This window comes from Manis pentadactyla, chromosome 15 (genome assembly GCF_030020395.1).
Source record: "Manis pentadactyla isolate mManPen7 chromosome 15, mManPen7.hap1, whole genome shotgun sequence".
Taxonomy (NCBI): domain Eukaryota; kingdom Metazoa; phylum Chordata; class Mammalia; order Pholidota; family Manidae; genus Manis; species Manis pentadactyla.
In genome coordinates, this window is record NC_080033.1 from 54,707,127 (window position 1) to 54,723,444 (window position 16,318).

The following is a 16,318-nucleotide window of genomic DNA, read 5'->3' on the forward strand; positions in this document are numbered from 1 at the left end:
TAGGGGGCGCCGCCGTTGCACTGCGCACGCGTCGCTAGTTTGCCCAGGCATTCGCGGCCACAGCCGGGACTCAGCCGGTGCTGGTGGTCCAGTGTTCGCCCGACGCGCCAGCCGCGCTAGTATGCCAGTACGTGACTGTACTTGCGGTAATGGGGGGAACAGGGGAGAGTAGAAGGGTCTCGGGCTTTGGAATCAAGTAGATTTAGATTTTAACCACTTACCAAGTGGTTGTGAGAGCAAATCCTCAATTTGTTCACCTGTGCAATGAGGATAAATGGGTCTCTGTCATAGAGTTCTGTTAGCCTTAAATGAGATTTTGGATACACAGAGCCAGGCTCACACACACAAAAAAAATCCTGTATGTGTAATAGCTTTCTTTAGTATGACCATCATTGCTCATTCTTCACTTCCATCCTATCATGCAGCAAGCCCACTCTGAGGGCCTGTTTCAAACCACAAAGCTACCAGGCTGCAGATGCAAAAAGGAGTAAGTCTGGGGCCCTGTTCTTGAGAAGTTCACAGTCTGGAGAGGAGAGAAAGACAATAAACAAGTACTTACTAGACAATGTGGCCCTCCTATACAGGGAAGTTGGGTGCTGGGAATGTGCACAGGAACCCCACCCATTCCATCTTTCCAGGAATGTTGCATGTGGTGTAATCAAGGAAGAATGTTTTAAGCAGAAGGAACAGCAGGTGTCATTTCTGGGAGACAGAAAGCATGTCAGGCTAGAGGCACTAAAGGAAGTTTGGTGTGGTGGGGGATTTGATGAAGGGTAGGTAGGAGGTGATCAGGGGAGGTTTGAGAGACAGCAGGCACAATAGATAGGTCATTTATTTAGCTCACTTTCTGGAAAGAGCAACTTTTCAGGAAGAGGATGGCTGCCCTGTAGGGAAAGGGGCTATCCCAAGAGGAAGGAGGAGAGAGAGGAGACCGGAAGCCAGAAAACCAGCAGGAAGGGAGATAAGGATTCCTTCTCCTGTCTCCCTCCTGGCACCTTCAGGTGAATAACTGCCTGAAATAGGTGAAAATGAGCACAGATCCCCACCCTGGGATGGTGACAGGGAATGGAGGAACAACTTGACAGAAATGATGTAGTGATAAAGTGGATACAATTCCCCCTGGGTGTTGTTTCCGGGATCATAGTGGCAGAATACCCTCTTATGACTTCCCTGGCCCCTACCCCACACCCATAGAACTACACTGATGGGAAACAAAGGCCTGAGGTTCTCCCAGCTCATCATGTGCTTATATTGTCACATTTCCTTCTTCAGTTGGACAGGCGAATTATAAGGGATAATAAAATACGCCCAAGGAATGTGGGAAGGTCAAAAGGCAACAGGTGAGAGTTTAGTGCTTAACCTCTCATGCTCTGTGTAGTCATGGACTGCATGAAAGGAAACATCCCCAAATATGGTGGGGGGAGTAAGGAAGTCATACTATCTCTGAAGAAGTGTATGATTTTGAAGATTTGCAGTGGTGGCGTCTGTAAAATGATACCTTGGTATCAGTTTCCTAGAACTGCTGTAAAAAGTACCACAAATTGGGTCACTTAAAACTACAGTAAAACTACAGAAATTGTGCTCACAATTTTGAAAGCTCAAAGTCTGAAATCAAGCTGTGGGCAGTGTTTCCTCTGAAGCCTGAAGGGAAGAATCCATCCTGACCTTCCTAGCTTCTGGTGCTTTGCTGGTAATCCTCAGCTTACAGCTGCACCTCTTCAGTCTTTGCCTCCATCAGCAAATGGCATGCTCCCCTCATGTCTCTGTCTGTATGTCTTCTTATAAGGACACCAGTCACATAGGATCAGGGCCTACCCTAATGACCTCATCTTAACTTGATTACATCTGCAAAAACCCTATTTCCAAATATCAAAGTTACAGGCACTGGAGTTAGGACTTCAGCAAATTTGGGGGGAATCCAGTTCAATGCATAATAGCATGTAAAGGTGCCTGTGTTGGAAACTTGGAGGTTAATCAGACCAAACCTGTTTTCTGGTAATCCAGGGCCCACTGGTAAATTCTTCCTCTTGTGGAGGCCAGAGAATCAGAAGTATCATACTAAGAAACTATGGCTTCGTTCATTTAAACCATTGGTTTTTAAAGTGTGGTCCTGGAGCAGCAGCCATCAACATCCACCTGGGGACTTGTTTGAAATGCAGATTTTCAGGCCCCATCCCACACCTGCTGAATCAGAAACTCTGGAGTGAGGCCCAGGAAACTGTTTTAACAAGCCTTTCAGATGATTCTGATGCATGCTCAAGTTGAAGAACTACCAACCAAGCTCAACCTCCCACTGATCAAAACAGGTGGGAAACCTGAACCCCATAACTATGATACAAGCCCCCAACCCCGTTTATTAAGCCCTTATATGCCAGGCAGGCTCTTGACATGCATCACCTTATTTTGTACTCATTTATGGTCACCTAATGCAATAGATACTGTTGTTCACTCCATTTTATAGACAAGAGGGCAGAGGCTTGGAAGGGTGAATAAAATTTCGAAGTCTCACAGCTACTAAAAGGTGGTGCAGGATTAGAAACAAACATCCCAACAGGTCTGGCCAGACCCCAGCTCAGGTCTGTTATTTTACCCATCCTGGTTGTTCTCAGCTTGGGGAGACTGGATCCTTGGAATCTCAGGAAGTTTGGGGCTAGCTCAGCTTTGGAAGAGCTTACTATCTGTGGAAAACCAGGCAGGAAGAATGAGTCATGACCCAGGGCACCCTCCCAGGCTTTGGGCAGTAGCTGTCCCTGTCCCTATTCCAGCCCTTCTCATCCTATGGTTCACTGGCCAATCCCTTTCCTGTCTCCTACCCTTCCCCTAAGGTGGCTGTGAATCTGTAATGTACAATTATATCACCCATGCCTGACCCAGCACTTGGCATCTAATAAGTTTTCAACAAATGCTTGATGAATGAAAGAATAAATTGCTGAAACTACTTCCACCATACATTCAACATTTTAAAATGTCTTGGCACTGGCAATGTGTGTACCATCTGATTTGGAAATTCCACCTCTAGCAATTTATCCCAAGGAAATCATCAGACACACACACACACACACACACACGAGATATATAAATAAGGATATTCACTGTAGTGCTATGCTATTTACAATAGTGAAAACTGGAAATAATCCACACACTAAAGCATTATGCAATTATTAAGTGTCAGGAACTCCAAATGCTTACCATAGAACATTAGGTGAAAAAAACTGGTCACAAAGCTGTATGATTCTGATTGGTTTTGAAGTACCATTAATACATACTGAGAAAGCTTGGCAGGATGGTCACTAAAATGTTAACAGTGGCAATTCTAGGGTAGTGATATGACAATGATTTTAATTTTCTTCTCTATGTTTTCCTGATTCTGCCAAATTTTCTACTATGAATAGGTAGGTGTCATACTGTTATTAGAAAAGGAATGTTAGATTTTAAATATGCCCAATAAGCTAAGGGAAAGAGGAAAGACCAGAGGTTCTAGGGTCTGAGGAGTATGTCCTTGGTTACCAGGAATCTCACAGGCATCACCTCACTTTAACATCCTATTAGCTCTCTTTTGACTCCCTAGTCTTACCTTATAGAGAAGAAAACAGACTCAGAGAGGTGAAGCAATTTGCCCCAGATCACACAGCCAGTGGTGCTAGGACTCAAGTCCAGGTCTGTCTGAGTCCACACACACTTGGAAGTGGAAATGTTTTCTAAAAATACAATGAACTGTACTTTTGATCCTAGATCTCCAAGCCACAGGACTTGTGGCCTGGCCTCTTGTGTGCATAAAATACAGTGAAGACAAAAAAAAATACAGTGAGGACCAGGCATGGTTCTGCCATTTGGTGCAGCACTGGACGTTTGTTCTCTCAACTAGCGGTCACAGGGATCGCCATGAGGTGGGCAGGGCAGGAATGATCCCCTCATCACCTCGTAGAGCAAAGACATTGTACCTTCAAGAGGGGAAGTGAGATCTGGTCAAGGACGCTTAATGAATGAGGTGTGGCCGCATAACCTGCTCCTGCCCTCCTACTCCAGCCCTTCATCATAACCCTCATAACTACATGTTCTTTCTCCCCCATAAACAGTAAAATCTAGAAGCCACTGATGGCAGCGAGACCAAAGAATAAACTCCAGAGCAGTGAAATAAATTTGGCTTAAAGACAGCATGTAATGGAGGCAGGAGATGCCTGAATGGGAGCACAGGCTTTTGCAAGTTGACCTGAGTGGGCTGACAGGGCAACTGGGGCTTCACCTGAGATGACAAGGTCCATCGGCTCCTCTCACCTGAGTTTCCAGCACTCCAGCACGCTGATAAAATTGCTGAAAGAAGGCTGCAGGAAGGAAAGAATTGGATCAACTTTTATTTGATTGTTAAAGAGGTAATACTTCAATTCTTTCAGAAAGTGCAAAGGCAGTAAAGAGTGTCTCTCCCACCACTTTTCCACACCCTTCCCCACCCTTCCAGGCTCCTAGGCAAACACTCTCCCTAGCTTCTCCCCACCTTCCAAAGAGTCTTGCATACATATGCAGGTGACAATCATATTTAAAATCCACTTCCTCCCCCTCGCCGAGATTTTAGGCCATGTTGAAGAAGGAACTCAGCAGCCCTTGATTTTCATCTTTATTCTGTCACTCACTGTGCACCCGACTCAGTACTTCTCTGAGCCTTGCTTTCCTCATCTGTAAAATGGGGTGAAAATACCACCAGGGTTGCTGTGCAGATGCAAAACTATATGAATAATTCCAACTTTATTTGTTTTAATGCTACAAATAGAGTATGTGATATAGTATATAAATAAATATACTATAAATAAATATAAAAAAATAAATATGAAAAAGTCCTGGGTCACTGTGAGGGAGAAGTGGGTCAATTTCAAAGTAGACGACACATTTGAGCCCATTCCCCAGACCCTGAAAGTGTTGCAACTCCCCCAGGAGAAGGGTGGCTGGCTCTTCTGGGACAAAGGCTGCAGGCCTCTCTCTGAAGCAAGCTTTCGTCTTCTTAGTCTGAAGATGGCATTTCTGGCTTGGAAAGCTGGGGCCTTGAAAATGTTGCATTCTCTGTCACATGCTGGTCTGGGGACCAGTCCCTGCATCTCTATCATAAGTACCTGTCCCTGCCCTATGGTCAGATTTATATTAAGGGCCCCTTCCAGCTCCTGGGCCAGAGATGGGGACTAAAGCAGGGCTGGAAATTCACTGACTAACTTTGGCCTAGCCAAGTTAGTTGTCAATTAATCTCTACAACTCTACTGTGGAACTAGGGCTCAGGGCTTGGGAGAAGGAAACCAAGAAAGCCACAGAGAAGTAGGGGAGCCAGGCAGACAAGATGGAAAAGTCCTTTCCAAGACCAGCCAAGATCAGGGCTTGTAATAGTCTCCTCTAGTCAAGGTCAGACAAATAGGCCTTCAACTCCTGTTGGAAACAGGCCCCTGGGTGGGGTCATTTGTCTGTCCTTCCAGCTGCCCATCTGTTTTTCTTCCTAAAATTGCTTGCTGAGGTCTAGCCATAGACAAGCCCTATACTTGGCACAAGGCCACATTCTAAGATGAATCAGATTGGGCCGGCTGGAGTCAGTGGGTGGAAGACAGAAAGGATGCACCAAGTGGAGGGCACAGCAAGGACCAGGGCTCATGGGTGAGAAAATGTTGAGCCAAGCCAGGCACTGAGGTGAAGTGCAGGGTGGAGGACCTGAGCTCCCAGCAGGTATGTCAGAGGTCATGAGGAAGCAAGGAAAGGAGGGACAGACAGTGGGATACAGAGGAACACTCAGAGTCCTGGACAGGAGGAAGCAATGGAGAGAATAAAAAAAGAGGGTGGTAAGCAGGGCTTTAGACTTGGTTCCATGAGGAAGCCAGCTGATGTCTGTAGGTCTGTCTGCCTGTATCCCCATTGCTTGATGCCACCACTCACCATTTCCCTCTGAGCCAGGGGCTTGAATTACCAGTCCTGCTCCCCTCACCTATCCCAGGGCTCCTAGACCCCTATACCCACAGGGCCCCCCTTGCTCCCAGAACCAAGGAGAAGTGGTAAAGAGCACAGTATCTGCAGTGAGGCAAACTGGGAATGAGTCCCTCTCACGCTGGCCAGGTGACCTTGGACAAGTAACTTCTCTTTAAGCCTCAGTCCTCTACTCTGCGAAATAAGGCTAATGGGAAAATCACCCAATGTCATAAGGTAGCGGAGAGGGACAGATGATAGGAGGGGCCCAAAGCTTGGCCCAGCACCTGTCACAGTGTCTGGCAAAGAGGGGAAGCTCCGGTTCCAAACATTGATAGTCAGTGCGCTTTGCATGTTAGAGAGGACTTTCCAATCCCAGAGGACTCCGGGCCCAGAGCGCAGGTCCTAGGTGGTGGGGTTTACCCCTCAGGGACCTGCCAAGGAAATGGATTTGGGGAAACTGGGGCAGCCCTTGGCAGGAGCAGTTCTTGGTGTCCTAGAGCCTGTACACGTGCAGAAGAAAAGGAGGGAGAGCGGTCCAGCCAGGGCTGGGGTGGGGGTGAGGACTCCGGGCTCTCCTGGCCGGCGGGCGGGTGGGGGGCGGGGCGCGGCCGGCCTCTCTTACCCTGCTGAGGGGCGGGGGCGGGTCCCCCAAGCACTGCTCCTCCCGCCCAGCGCCGCTTTAAGAGGCTGCTCGGTGGCAGCAAGCGGGCCGGAGCCGCAGCCCAGGAGAGCAGAACTGAGCCAAGCGGGCAGGTGCACGGCTGCGGGGACTACAGCGGCATGACCGGCCACCACGGCTGGGGCTACGGCCAGAACGACGGTAGGCGCGGACCCGCGGGGACTCGCGCCTGGCTGGGTTTCCTGGACCCGCAAGCCCTCCACCCCCAGGCCGGACCAAGAACCCCCTCCTGTCCAGATCCCAGCACCCGGCCCCTCTGCCCATCCCGAGTGCTGGCTCCCCAGCGCCTGGCGCAAAGTCCGCCCTGCGACCCAGCCAGCGCCAGCGAGCCGCCGCCTCCTCCGCGCAGTCCCTGACTGCCGCGCTTGCTTGGACCCGGCCCCGACGCTCACTCACCCTCCGCGTCGCAGAGGGAGAGGTGGCCCAGGGCAGCGGGGGACGGTTGGGGCGGAGCGCTGTGCGCGGGTGTCTGCGGGGAGCGCGCACGGTATGTGTGCGGGGACCTCCCGGGAGCTGGGCTCCGCGTGGACAAGGGCGCGGTGTCCCCGGGAGTTTCCCCGCGGAAGTGTCTGAGCTTTCCTGTGGGCAGGTATGTGAGGGAAGGGGATTTGGGGGATTCACATATATGTCTGGGTGCCTGCAGCAAGGTATCTGAGCCTGTCCTGGAGTGAAGCTTGGAAGCCCCTGGCCCACACCAGCCTTCTGGGCAGACCAGAAATATAGCACCTCCATTCTGCCTCAGTTTCCTTAGGACATAAAGGAACGGAGAAGAGGCAGAAGGTGAAAACCAGATGGCTGAATGTGGGTTTGGGGCAGGTCAGTTCCCTTTGGGGCAATTTCTCACTAAGCCAGGGTGGGAAGGTGGGTTACGGGACTCACCCTTTTCCTCAGGTGAACAATGGGACACAAGATCCAGGCTGCCAAGAGGAAACCCTGGGCAGGAGGGTGTGGGCAGAAAGGAAAGTGCCAATGGGAGAAACACTTCCCACCCCCACTTCTCTGGGGTGAGCCAGTCACTCTGTGAGGCGGGTGAAGGTCCTGGGCTATGGTCCAGGAGTTAAGAGGTTGCAGTGGTCCAGAGAGAGTTAAGGAGATGCTGTGGGTCTCTGGCTCCTTCTGGAACCCTGAGGACATAGGAGAATATTTTGGAGGGGAGAACACCAGATCTGGGCATGCAAAAACTAGAAAGAGACATTCAGAAAAAGGCAACAGAGACCAGCAGAGATGGAGAGAGAGAGCCAGAGAAGGGGCAAGTTAACAAAACCATAAAAGATCACCTTCCCAGAGCCAGCTTCTGGGAGCTTCCCCCAGAGTCAGAGTCCCCTGACTCCAGCCTTCCTGCCCCCAGCTCTGAGCATCCAGTATTCTATAGAGCCTGTCTCATGGGCCTGCCACCCTCAGGCTGCTACTCCTCACCCAGCCAGACCCGGGCCATTCATTCTAGGGGCAATGCAGGAGGGAAGGACAGAGTATAGAGGTGCCAGCATGCTGCATGCTCACAGGACTTCAAAAATAACCCAGTGGGTCTGGGCCACGATTCTGAGTCATCCATCGGGGACACAGCTCTGTCGGCACCTGCTGCTGTTTTCTCTGGAAAACTTAAGAAGCCAAAAACGGGGAGAAGCACCAGCCGGCAATAGCTCTAAAAATAGGCTGCATCTCAGGATGTTCCCCGGGGAGATGCCGAGCCTCTCGGCTGCAGATGGAGCCTCTGGGAGGCAGGTGGTGGGCGCCCGTGGGTGTGCACGCAGGTGTGTGTGTGTGTGTGTGTGTGCGTGTGCATGAGCACGTGTTTTGCTGTAGTGCAGTCTCTAAGTGCAGATCTTGGTTTGCAACAGGGGTGTTTGTGTGAGAGTGCTTATGCATGCATCAGATGTAGTTGGCAGAGCTGTGTTTGCACATGTGTGTCCTGGGCCTTACCTCTCTGGGTCTGATGAGCCCACGTCACTGTGCGCATACATGTGCATATGTGAAAATCTCTATGAACCTGTAAGCATGTGCCTGGGGAGGGCATCTTGGGGCAATGTATGCACCTGCTGTGTGTTTACACCAGTGTCCAAGTAAGTGTGCACATATGTGTGAGTGGCCCTCAGTTCTCTCATCTGTGAAATGGGAATGATCCTGGTTTCTGCTTCACAAGGTGGTTGTGAGGAGCAAAAGCATATCACAGAGCCAAAGTTAGGTTATTGTGAGCTTTTGTTATTATCACAAACATGTACAGGAGCATCCCCAGAGTGCGGGAAAAGGCCAGATACCTGGTAGGGTCAGGCCAGATACTTTAGATTCCTGGGGGCCTCTCTGAGCATGTACTGGATATTGGAGAGGACTCACTGCCTAGAACTGCTCCCAAGCCTGTAGCTGTGTTATGTTACCTTCAATGCTTACGTTACTTCTCTGGGCCACCTATCAGCTCTGGAAGATGAGTTTTTAGTGAGACCATTTTGCAGACAAGGAAATGGAGGCTGAGAGGGGAAGTGGAAAAGTGGAGACTGGCACTCCAAGCTATACAGCTCCACAGCTAAGGCTAACCTCTGAAAGGATACCAGGGAGATCACCCCCACATGTGTCCTTGGCCTACAGCCCAGAGATAAGCGTTGACCTGAGTCCTTGCCCTCTCCCCACCTGCAGGCCCCTCACAGTGGCACAAGTTGTATCCCATTGCCCAGGGAGACCGCCAATCACCAATCAATATTGTATCCAGCCAGGCTGTGTATTCACCCAGCCTGAAGCCACTGGAGCTTTCCTATGAGGCCTGCGCATCCCTCAGCATCGCCAACAATGGCCACTCAGTCCAGGTGGACTTCAATGACAGTGATGACCGAACTGGTAAGTGGCCCCTGCCAGAGCCAGGCACCCCTCACCCTGCCGTCCTACCCCTGTGTTGGTCAGCATGCTGCGGTTAGAAAGGAAGGCTCCACCTTTCACTAGCTATGAAGCCTTGGGCTGAACCTCAGTCTCTATATGCATAGAATGGGACAATAAGATCCTATTTTCCTCTCTAGAGTCATAGAGAGGAAAAATGGAAAACTGACATGGTCAGCTCACCTCTAAGACGGGCAAGTAGAGACTCAGTGAGCTGGGGAATGCCAGAACCAGTCTGGTCCAACCCCAAAGGTCTTTCCAACCTACCCACAACCTCAAGATCCCAACCTTCTTGAGCCAGAGAGGCCAGCAAGAACTTGTGTTGTGGCAGCTCCTTCCAAGGTCTCTTTGCCCTGGGATTAGAGTCCAAGATCTTTCATGATAAGTTCCTAGGCAGTAGTCCTCAGGAGTGCTTCTCAGTGAAGGGATTTTGTCCTTAAGACCAGGCCTGTGAGGGGTGGAGTGGGCAAGGAGGGAAACTGCTAGAGTTCCTTGTATAAGGAACTGACTGGTATTCTTCCCACCTCTACACACACACAATAAAAGCACTGAAGGGAATTTAAGTCTCAAATAGAAAACCAAAAAGCACAGAAGAAGAGGGAAGCCATATAAGAGTGGTCTTAGTTGCTTAGACCTGAGTTCCCTGGCAGACTAGGAAAAAAGGGAAAGAGAATCAGTTAAGTTCTTGTTGCAGAATGGAGAAAATCCTGCAGCTCCGCAGACGAGAGACACAGCATTTCCTGATACTGAATTCTAAGAAAGCCTCTTACCCAGAGCTTTGGGGAGAGACATGGAGCTCTTGATGACCCTAGATGACAGTTTATAAAGGAGCAATTTTCACACAGCTGTACCTACACAGTGCCTTCAGGTGGCACAGAGGGTTCAGTTCAGACATCAGTGGCTCAGTGAGGACCACTATTGTTGGGGAAGGCCCAAGATGGCATTCTTCTGGGCCACTGATCGAGGGGCTCAGTTTCAGGCCTGACTGGGGCTCCCTCCCCTACCAGAATACCCAGGCCTTAGGTATCAGGTAGCCCAAGGAAAGAGGGTGGGTTTGGGAGTGACACAGTTGGGGTTTTGCCACTCACCAGCTGTGTGACCTTCGGCAGGATATCTGCCTTTCTGAGTTTCAGTCACATATCTGTCCAACAGGATAACGGTGTGCCCCTCAAGGACTCTGTCGAGGATGATGCTAGTAAAGTACAGAACACATAGTGAGTGCACAGTGAGTGGCAATATGTTCTATGGTCAGGACAGAGGGAGTAGGCCAGGGGAACCAAACTGAGGGAGTTAAGGAGGACGTTTACTCTCTGAGATACTATATATGGGGTCCCAGGTGGGGCATGCTCACAGGGCTGGGCACCCAAGGGTCCTATCAGGAACTCAACCTGCAGGCCCAGCTGCTCCTGCCTCCCCAGGATGGGGCAGCCTGATTGGGCTCCTGCCTATGGCCACCATCTCCAGACTCCCTCTTTGTCAATTGCCTAGGATTGCCATGGACAGGCCCTGCTTCTCAGATAAAGCAAGGCGGCAAGGAGGGCTCTCCGGGACACCATCATCCTCCTCCTCAAGAGGACCCCAGGGGAAGGCCCTGCTCTGGTCATCCATCCTGAAGGGGTCTAGTGAAACCCTGAGCTCAGGGGCCGTCACCTGATCCAGGGGCTCACATTCAGGCCTGCCTGGGTCTCCTTCACTATAGATCCCTTTCAGCTGGAAATTCAATCAGTCCCAGGAGGCTCATACATGGCCCCAGCTCATAGGGTATTAGGGTGGCGAAGTCACAAAACCAGGACACAAGTGGAGCCCTCCAAAGAGGCCATGGGGGTGAGGCATTGGAGGTGCCTGGGCCTGGCCATCAGAGCAGGGACCTCAGGAGCTGACCTGATAATACCAGTTCCTTGGGAGGCTCAAGTTTCTGGGGAGGCAGCATAGCCTGGTGATTAGGGACTTGGGCTCTGCACTGATGAAGGAGATATGGACTTATATCCTAGCTCAGTGTCTTGCTGTGTGACCTTGGGGAAATGCCTTGCCTTCTCTGTGCCTAAATTCCCTCCTTTATAAGACAGAAATAATAGTAGGTTCTGTCCCTCAAGGGCTTCTTTGAGGACTAAATAAAATGATACTTCCAATACAGCCCTGGGTCAGGGCTCCAGAAATCAGAGGCCTATTGTTAGTGGTAATGGGGGCCTGAGACGCAAGGTCCCGGTTTCTATGTGAAATTGGGCAGGAATAGGGAGGATGACCAGCCAGATGGAATGAGATACTATTGTGACCAGACTCCTCTATCACCTGCAGGCTGCCAGGATTTCTTTCCTGGCCCTCCTAAGGGCTGAAGGGATGAGGTGGGGACTGACCCAAGCTCAGTTTGCCCAATGAATTTTCCAGATGAAAACTGTATCCCCTTCCTGGGCACTGCCCTGGTCCTAGCACTACCATCTGCTGGGCCCTCCCACACCAATTACTACACAGCCCACCTCTTCCTGCAGTGGTGACTGGAGGCCCCCTGGATGGGCCCTACCGGCTCAAGCAGTTCCACTTCCACTGGGGCAAGAAGCACAGTGTGGGCTCAGAGCACACAGTGGATGGCAAGTCATTCCCCAGTGAGGTAAGGGTCCTGCTCTACCTGAATCCCTTTACTTTTTGGGGAAGAACTGAATAGTTAGGGGCTTGATGGGTTCCTGGTCTGGGGCTCTGGAGAGGCTGAGGAGGAGCCCACTGCTGTCCTGGTCTGTGTGTCCAGAAGAGCTTTTCCAAAGGGCAAATGCAGTCCTGCCATACCCTTGCCAACAGCTCTTTAATGACAGCCTGACATTCAAGGCCCTGCATGAATTGGCCTTGCCCAGCCTCATCTTCCCCCAGCCTCTCCCTATACTGAGCACCATATAATGAATCCCTTGCTCACATCTTGCCCTTTCATACCTCCAGGCTTTTGCTTTATGCTGTTCTCTCTGCCTAGAATACTTTGCCCCAAGGGTTCCGTCTGATAACCCCCTACTTATTCTTTGGACTCAGCTCAGGGAGGTGTCACACTGGATGGCCATTATCTATTTCACAGATTGTTCACCAAGGTCAGGTCCAGAGCCAGATTCCTTTTTGGGCTCCTAGAGCTCAGGAAAGGGTTGGGCCTAAAGCAGAGTAGATGCTATCTATGGCCGTTGGAAACTCCTCTGAGCCCCCCAGGACCCCAGGCCTGAAAGGTTTGACAGCCTAGCCCTCCTACAGAGGGGCTGGAAATGTGATGGGAGTGAGGGAAGCCTTGCTTCCAGCTCCATGGTTCCTTGAAGGTACTAAGCACTGACCTGGCCTGGCCTGTCATTGCCCCTGTAGCTGCACCTGGTTCATTGGAACGCCAAGAAATACAGCACCTTTGGGGAGGCGGCCTCAGCACCTGATGGCTTGGCTGTGGTCGGTGTCTTCTTGGAGGTGAGGGGTGGTTACCCAGGGCCAGGAGGAGCATGGGAGGCCTGGCACTGCCCCTAGTTCCAGAACACAGTGAGTGCTGAGCTCACACTACCCTCTCCCTGACAGACAGGGGACGAGCACCCCAGCATGAACCGTCTGACAGATGCACTCTACATGGTTCGATTTAAGGTGAGACCAGGGGTCCAGACCCCTGACCCAGAGCAGCCTGGTGGGGAGGAAGAGGCTGGATCACTGAGTGGGCCCATCCATTCCTCTGATCTGGCAGCACAGCCTTGCTGAGATGAAGGGCGCAGGTCAGCCCCTGCAGTGCCCTGCAACTGACTCCTCTTCATCGGGGAAATGGCCTCACTGAGTGGCCAACATGCAACCTGGTTGGGCACAGGACTGATTAGATGTTTGTCATGTTAATAGCCATTTTACAGGCAGTGCCATTAAGAGCAGTTGAAGACAAAGGGGAGAACACAGTAGTCAGAGAGCCAGAGGAGCCATAGCTTTTATGTACAAGCAAAATGGTTAGGCCCAGGCTGGGAGATGGCATCTGGGGTCATAGATATTTGCCCACAATTTGCATCAATGAACCAATGAGAAGCCTAAATCTTGCCAACAGAATGGGTGGTGAGGCTGATGGTCTGTCTGGTCATGGGGGTGGTCTATGCTGATTCCTGGGTTCCCCAACCCTGCCCCAGGGCACCAAGGCCCAGTTCAGCTGCTTCAACCCCAAATGCCTCCTGCCTGCCAGCCGGCACTTCTGGACCTACCTGGGCTCCCTGACGACACCCCCGCTGAGTGAGAGTGTCACCTGGATTGTGCTCCGGGAGCCCATCAGCATCTCCGAGAGGCAGGTGAGCACTCTCAGAGCTCCGGGTGGAGGCATAGGGCTCTCAGGGCCCACCTTGGGCAGCGTTCTCTCCCAGCCAGCAACTACAGCCTGTGGTCCCACAACCAAGGCTCCCATCTTTCGCTAATAAACGTTTAGAGTCTTGGTTAGGAGTTAGCTTGATGGTGAGTCATTAGGACCTAGGCACAGGCTTGGAGGGGAGATACCTGGATCCTGGAACCACTCCTACTGTGTTAGAATCTGAAGGCTGCATTTGTTGGTAAACCTTGGCTAGACAGGATTGGAACTGGAATTAGGTGAAGCAGGGTGGGTCCAGAGGCCCTTTAATGAGTAAATAACTGAGGCTGGGGTCCTAAAAAGAGAATAAGTGGGGGGAAACGGGGACCTACCTTCAGGGCAAGAGGAGGGAAGGACAGAGCTGGTTGGGCAGGGTATGCCAGATGATGTGTCTGGGATCAGAGAGGACCACATCACCCCAATTCTGCCCTGAGTATCTATCTCTTCTGCCCTCTCAAGATGGAGAAGTTCCGGAGCCTGCTTTTCACATCAGAGGACGATGAAAGGATCCACATGGTGAACAACTTCCGGCCACCACAGCCACTGAAGGGCCGTGTGGTCAAGGCCTCCTTCCGGGCCTGAATGGCTTGCCTGCCCAGCCGGCCACAAGAGCACCATCTTCCCAAGGGCTTTCACGTTAGCAGACACCAAACCATCCAAGGCTCCCTGCCTGGGGCAGGGGGATGGGGAGGGGCTGTGGACCCCTCTTCAGCTGGCTTACTTCTTGGCCACCCTGGAAGCTTCTTTATGGGACCCTTAAGTTAAGGGACACTCTTCAGCTGCTCTGGGGACAGGCAAAACAGGAGCTGAATGTGGTCCAAGCCTGAGGCTGCTTCTGCTCTTCAAGACCCAAAGGTCCCTGGGAACCTCCTCTTGTCTTCCCCACTGGCAATGGAAGCAGCCCTACCCTGAGCTCACACTGTGACAGATGAGACCAAGCTCCCTGGGACAGGCAGCTGGCGTTGCCAGAAAGACTCAAGCAATAATTAGAGGTGGGCAGAGCTGCCCTCTCAGTGTTACCTCTTCTGCAGGCCTCCGCCATGCACGCACCTCACTGCCAGGTCATTAAAATCAGCACTGAGCCTGCTGGAAATGACATGGCCTTCTCCTCCTTAGCCACTTGCTGCCATTGGCAGGCACTGGCTGCAGCTTGTGTAATATCTCCCCTCATCCCCACCCAGTCACCAAAGCCACCTACATGACAATCCATCCATGCGATGATTAATAAATTCATTCATCCATGCAGCAAATACCCAGTGAGGGTCTGTGCTATGTCAAATACTGTTCTAGGTATTGAGGAGCCAATGGTGGTGTGTCCAGCATAGCATGTTGGGAGGGACATCGCTACTGAGCAGGGCAGGAGCCACCAGGGCAGGAAAAAGGGAGAGCCTACATCATTAAATTAAATTAAATTCCATCCAGCATTCCAAGTCAGAGAAAAGATAACAGCATGTTTGAAGCCAAAGGAAGAGCACATGTGCAAGTTCATAGGTGAGCTCTCTATGAACTCTATGAGCCCAGAGTGCGTTAGGAGCTGAAAAGGACCTGGGGAATTGGAGCCCTGGGAGAGAGTCTGGGATGGTTCCAAGGCTAATGGGGAGCCAGTCATAAAGGGTCTGGGGTAGAGGAGGAGCGGGGTCAGATGTGCAAAGGGAGAAGATCCCTGTGGAGTGTGGATGGGTGGGCAGAAGTGGGATCAGGGAGGAGGTGGTGGCCTGTGGCCAGGAAAGAGGGCACAGGGTGGTGGATGTGGGGAGTAGGAGACTAGGTGAGAGAGATTTAGAGGTGGAGCCCAAAGGCAGCCTTTAGCCAGCTGTGAGGGAGAGGGGAGGCTGGGGTTTGTCCCTGGGTAACAGGTAGGGCCTGCATGTGGACTCGGAACCCCAGGGCAGGAGGAGATGCCCAGGGTGAACTCACAGCATTTGTAGGGCCCAGGAGGTAGTGCTAGGAAGCCCCTTGGAAGTTGGGGTCAGAGCCGAGGAGAGAAGTAGAGGTAAGGGGGCTGCTTTGGAGCATCTTAAGGTGGTGGGAGAGGCCAAGAGGCTGGAGGGAAGGGATGCACAATGAGAGGGGATCCAGGCTGGCTGAACGAGGAAGAGCACAGAATCCTGAGGAATAGCTGCTGAGTGGTGGGGGAAAAGCCACAGAAGGGGGCCAGTACCCCCATGCAAGAGTGCTTTTAATGGACCTTGGGAGTTGCTGAGGAGTCTGAGATAGGGCTGAGCCAGGGTGAGGCAAGCAATGTCTTCAGATGCAAAACTTAAGGAGGCATGCAACCTCAGGCCCTGACCCCGCATTTGCACAGCCCTGAGAGTGCAGGCTTCCTTAAATTTGCCCCCTGAAGTCTTCACTTGCCTCACCAGCACCCCGGCTCAAGTCTGGTGAGCTCCCAAAGAAGGGCACAGTCGGGTTTAGAGACCCAGCCATTGCTGCGACCCTGATGAGTCAGGGCAGGGGCAGAGACTGAGGATGAGGGGAAGAGAGAAACTGGGACAGCGAGTGTATGTGTTAGGTTGTGAAGGGGC

At 51.7% G+C, this 16,318-nt stretch overlaps 1 protein-coding gene across 1 annotated transcript; it reads left to right on the plus strand.

The window, feature by feature from the left end:
- The first annotated feature begins 6,607 nt into the window (after nucleotides 1-6,607).
- CA7 (carbonic anhydrase 7) lies at nucleotides 6,608-15,043 on the plus strand. The gene is made up of 7 exons (XM_036897927.2): nucleotides 6,608-6,754; nucleotides 9,242-9,439; nucleotides 11,962-12,080; nucleotides 12,803-12,898; nucleotides 13,004-13,066; nucleotides 13,585-13,740; nucleotides 14,253-15,043. Exons 1-7 carry the CDS (start codon nucleotides 6,715-6,717, stop codon nucleotides 14,373-14,375), a joined length of 795 nt encoding a protein of 264 aa, XP_036753822.1. The 5' UTR covers nucleotides 6,608-6,714; the 3' UTR covers nucleotides 14,376-15,043.
- The last annotated feature ends 1,275 nt before the right edge of the window (nucleotides 15,044-16,318 follow it).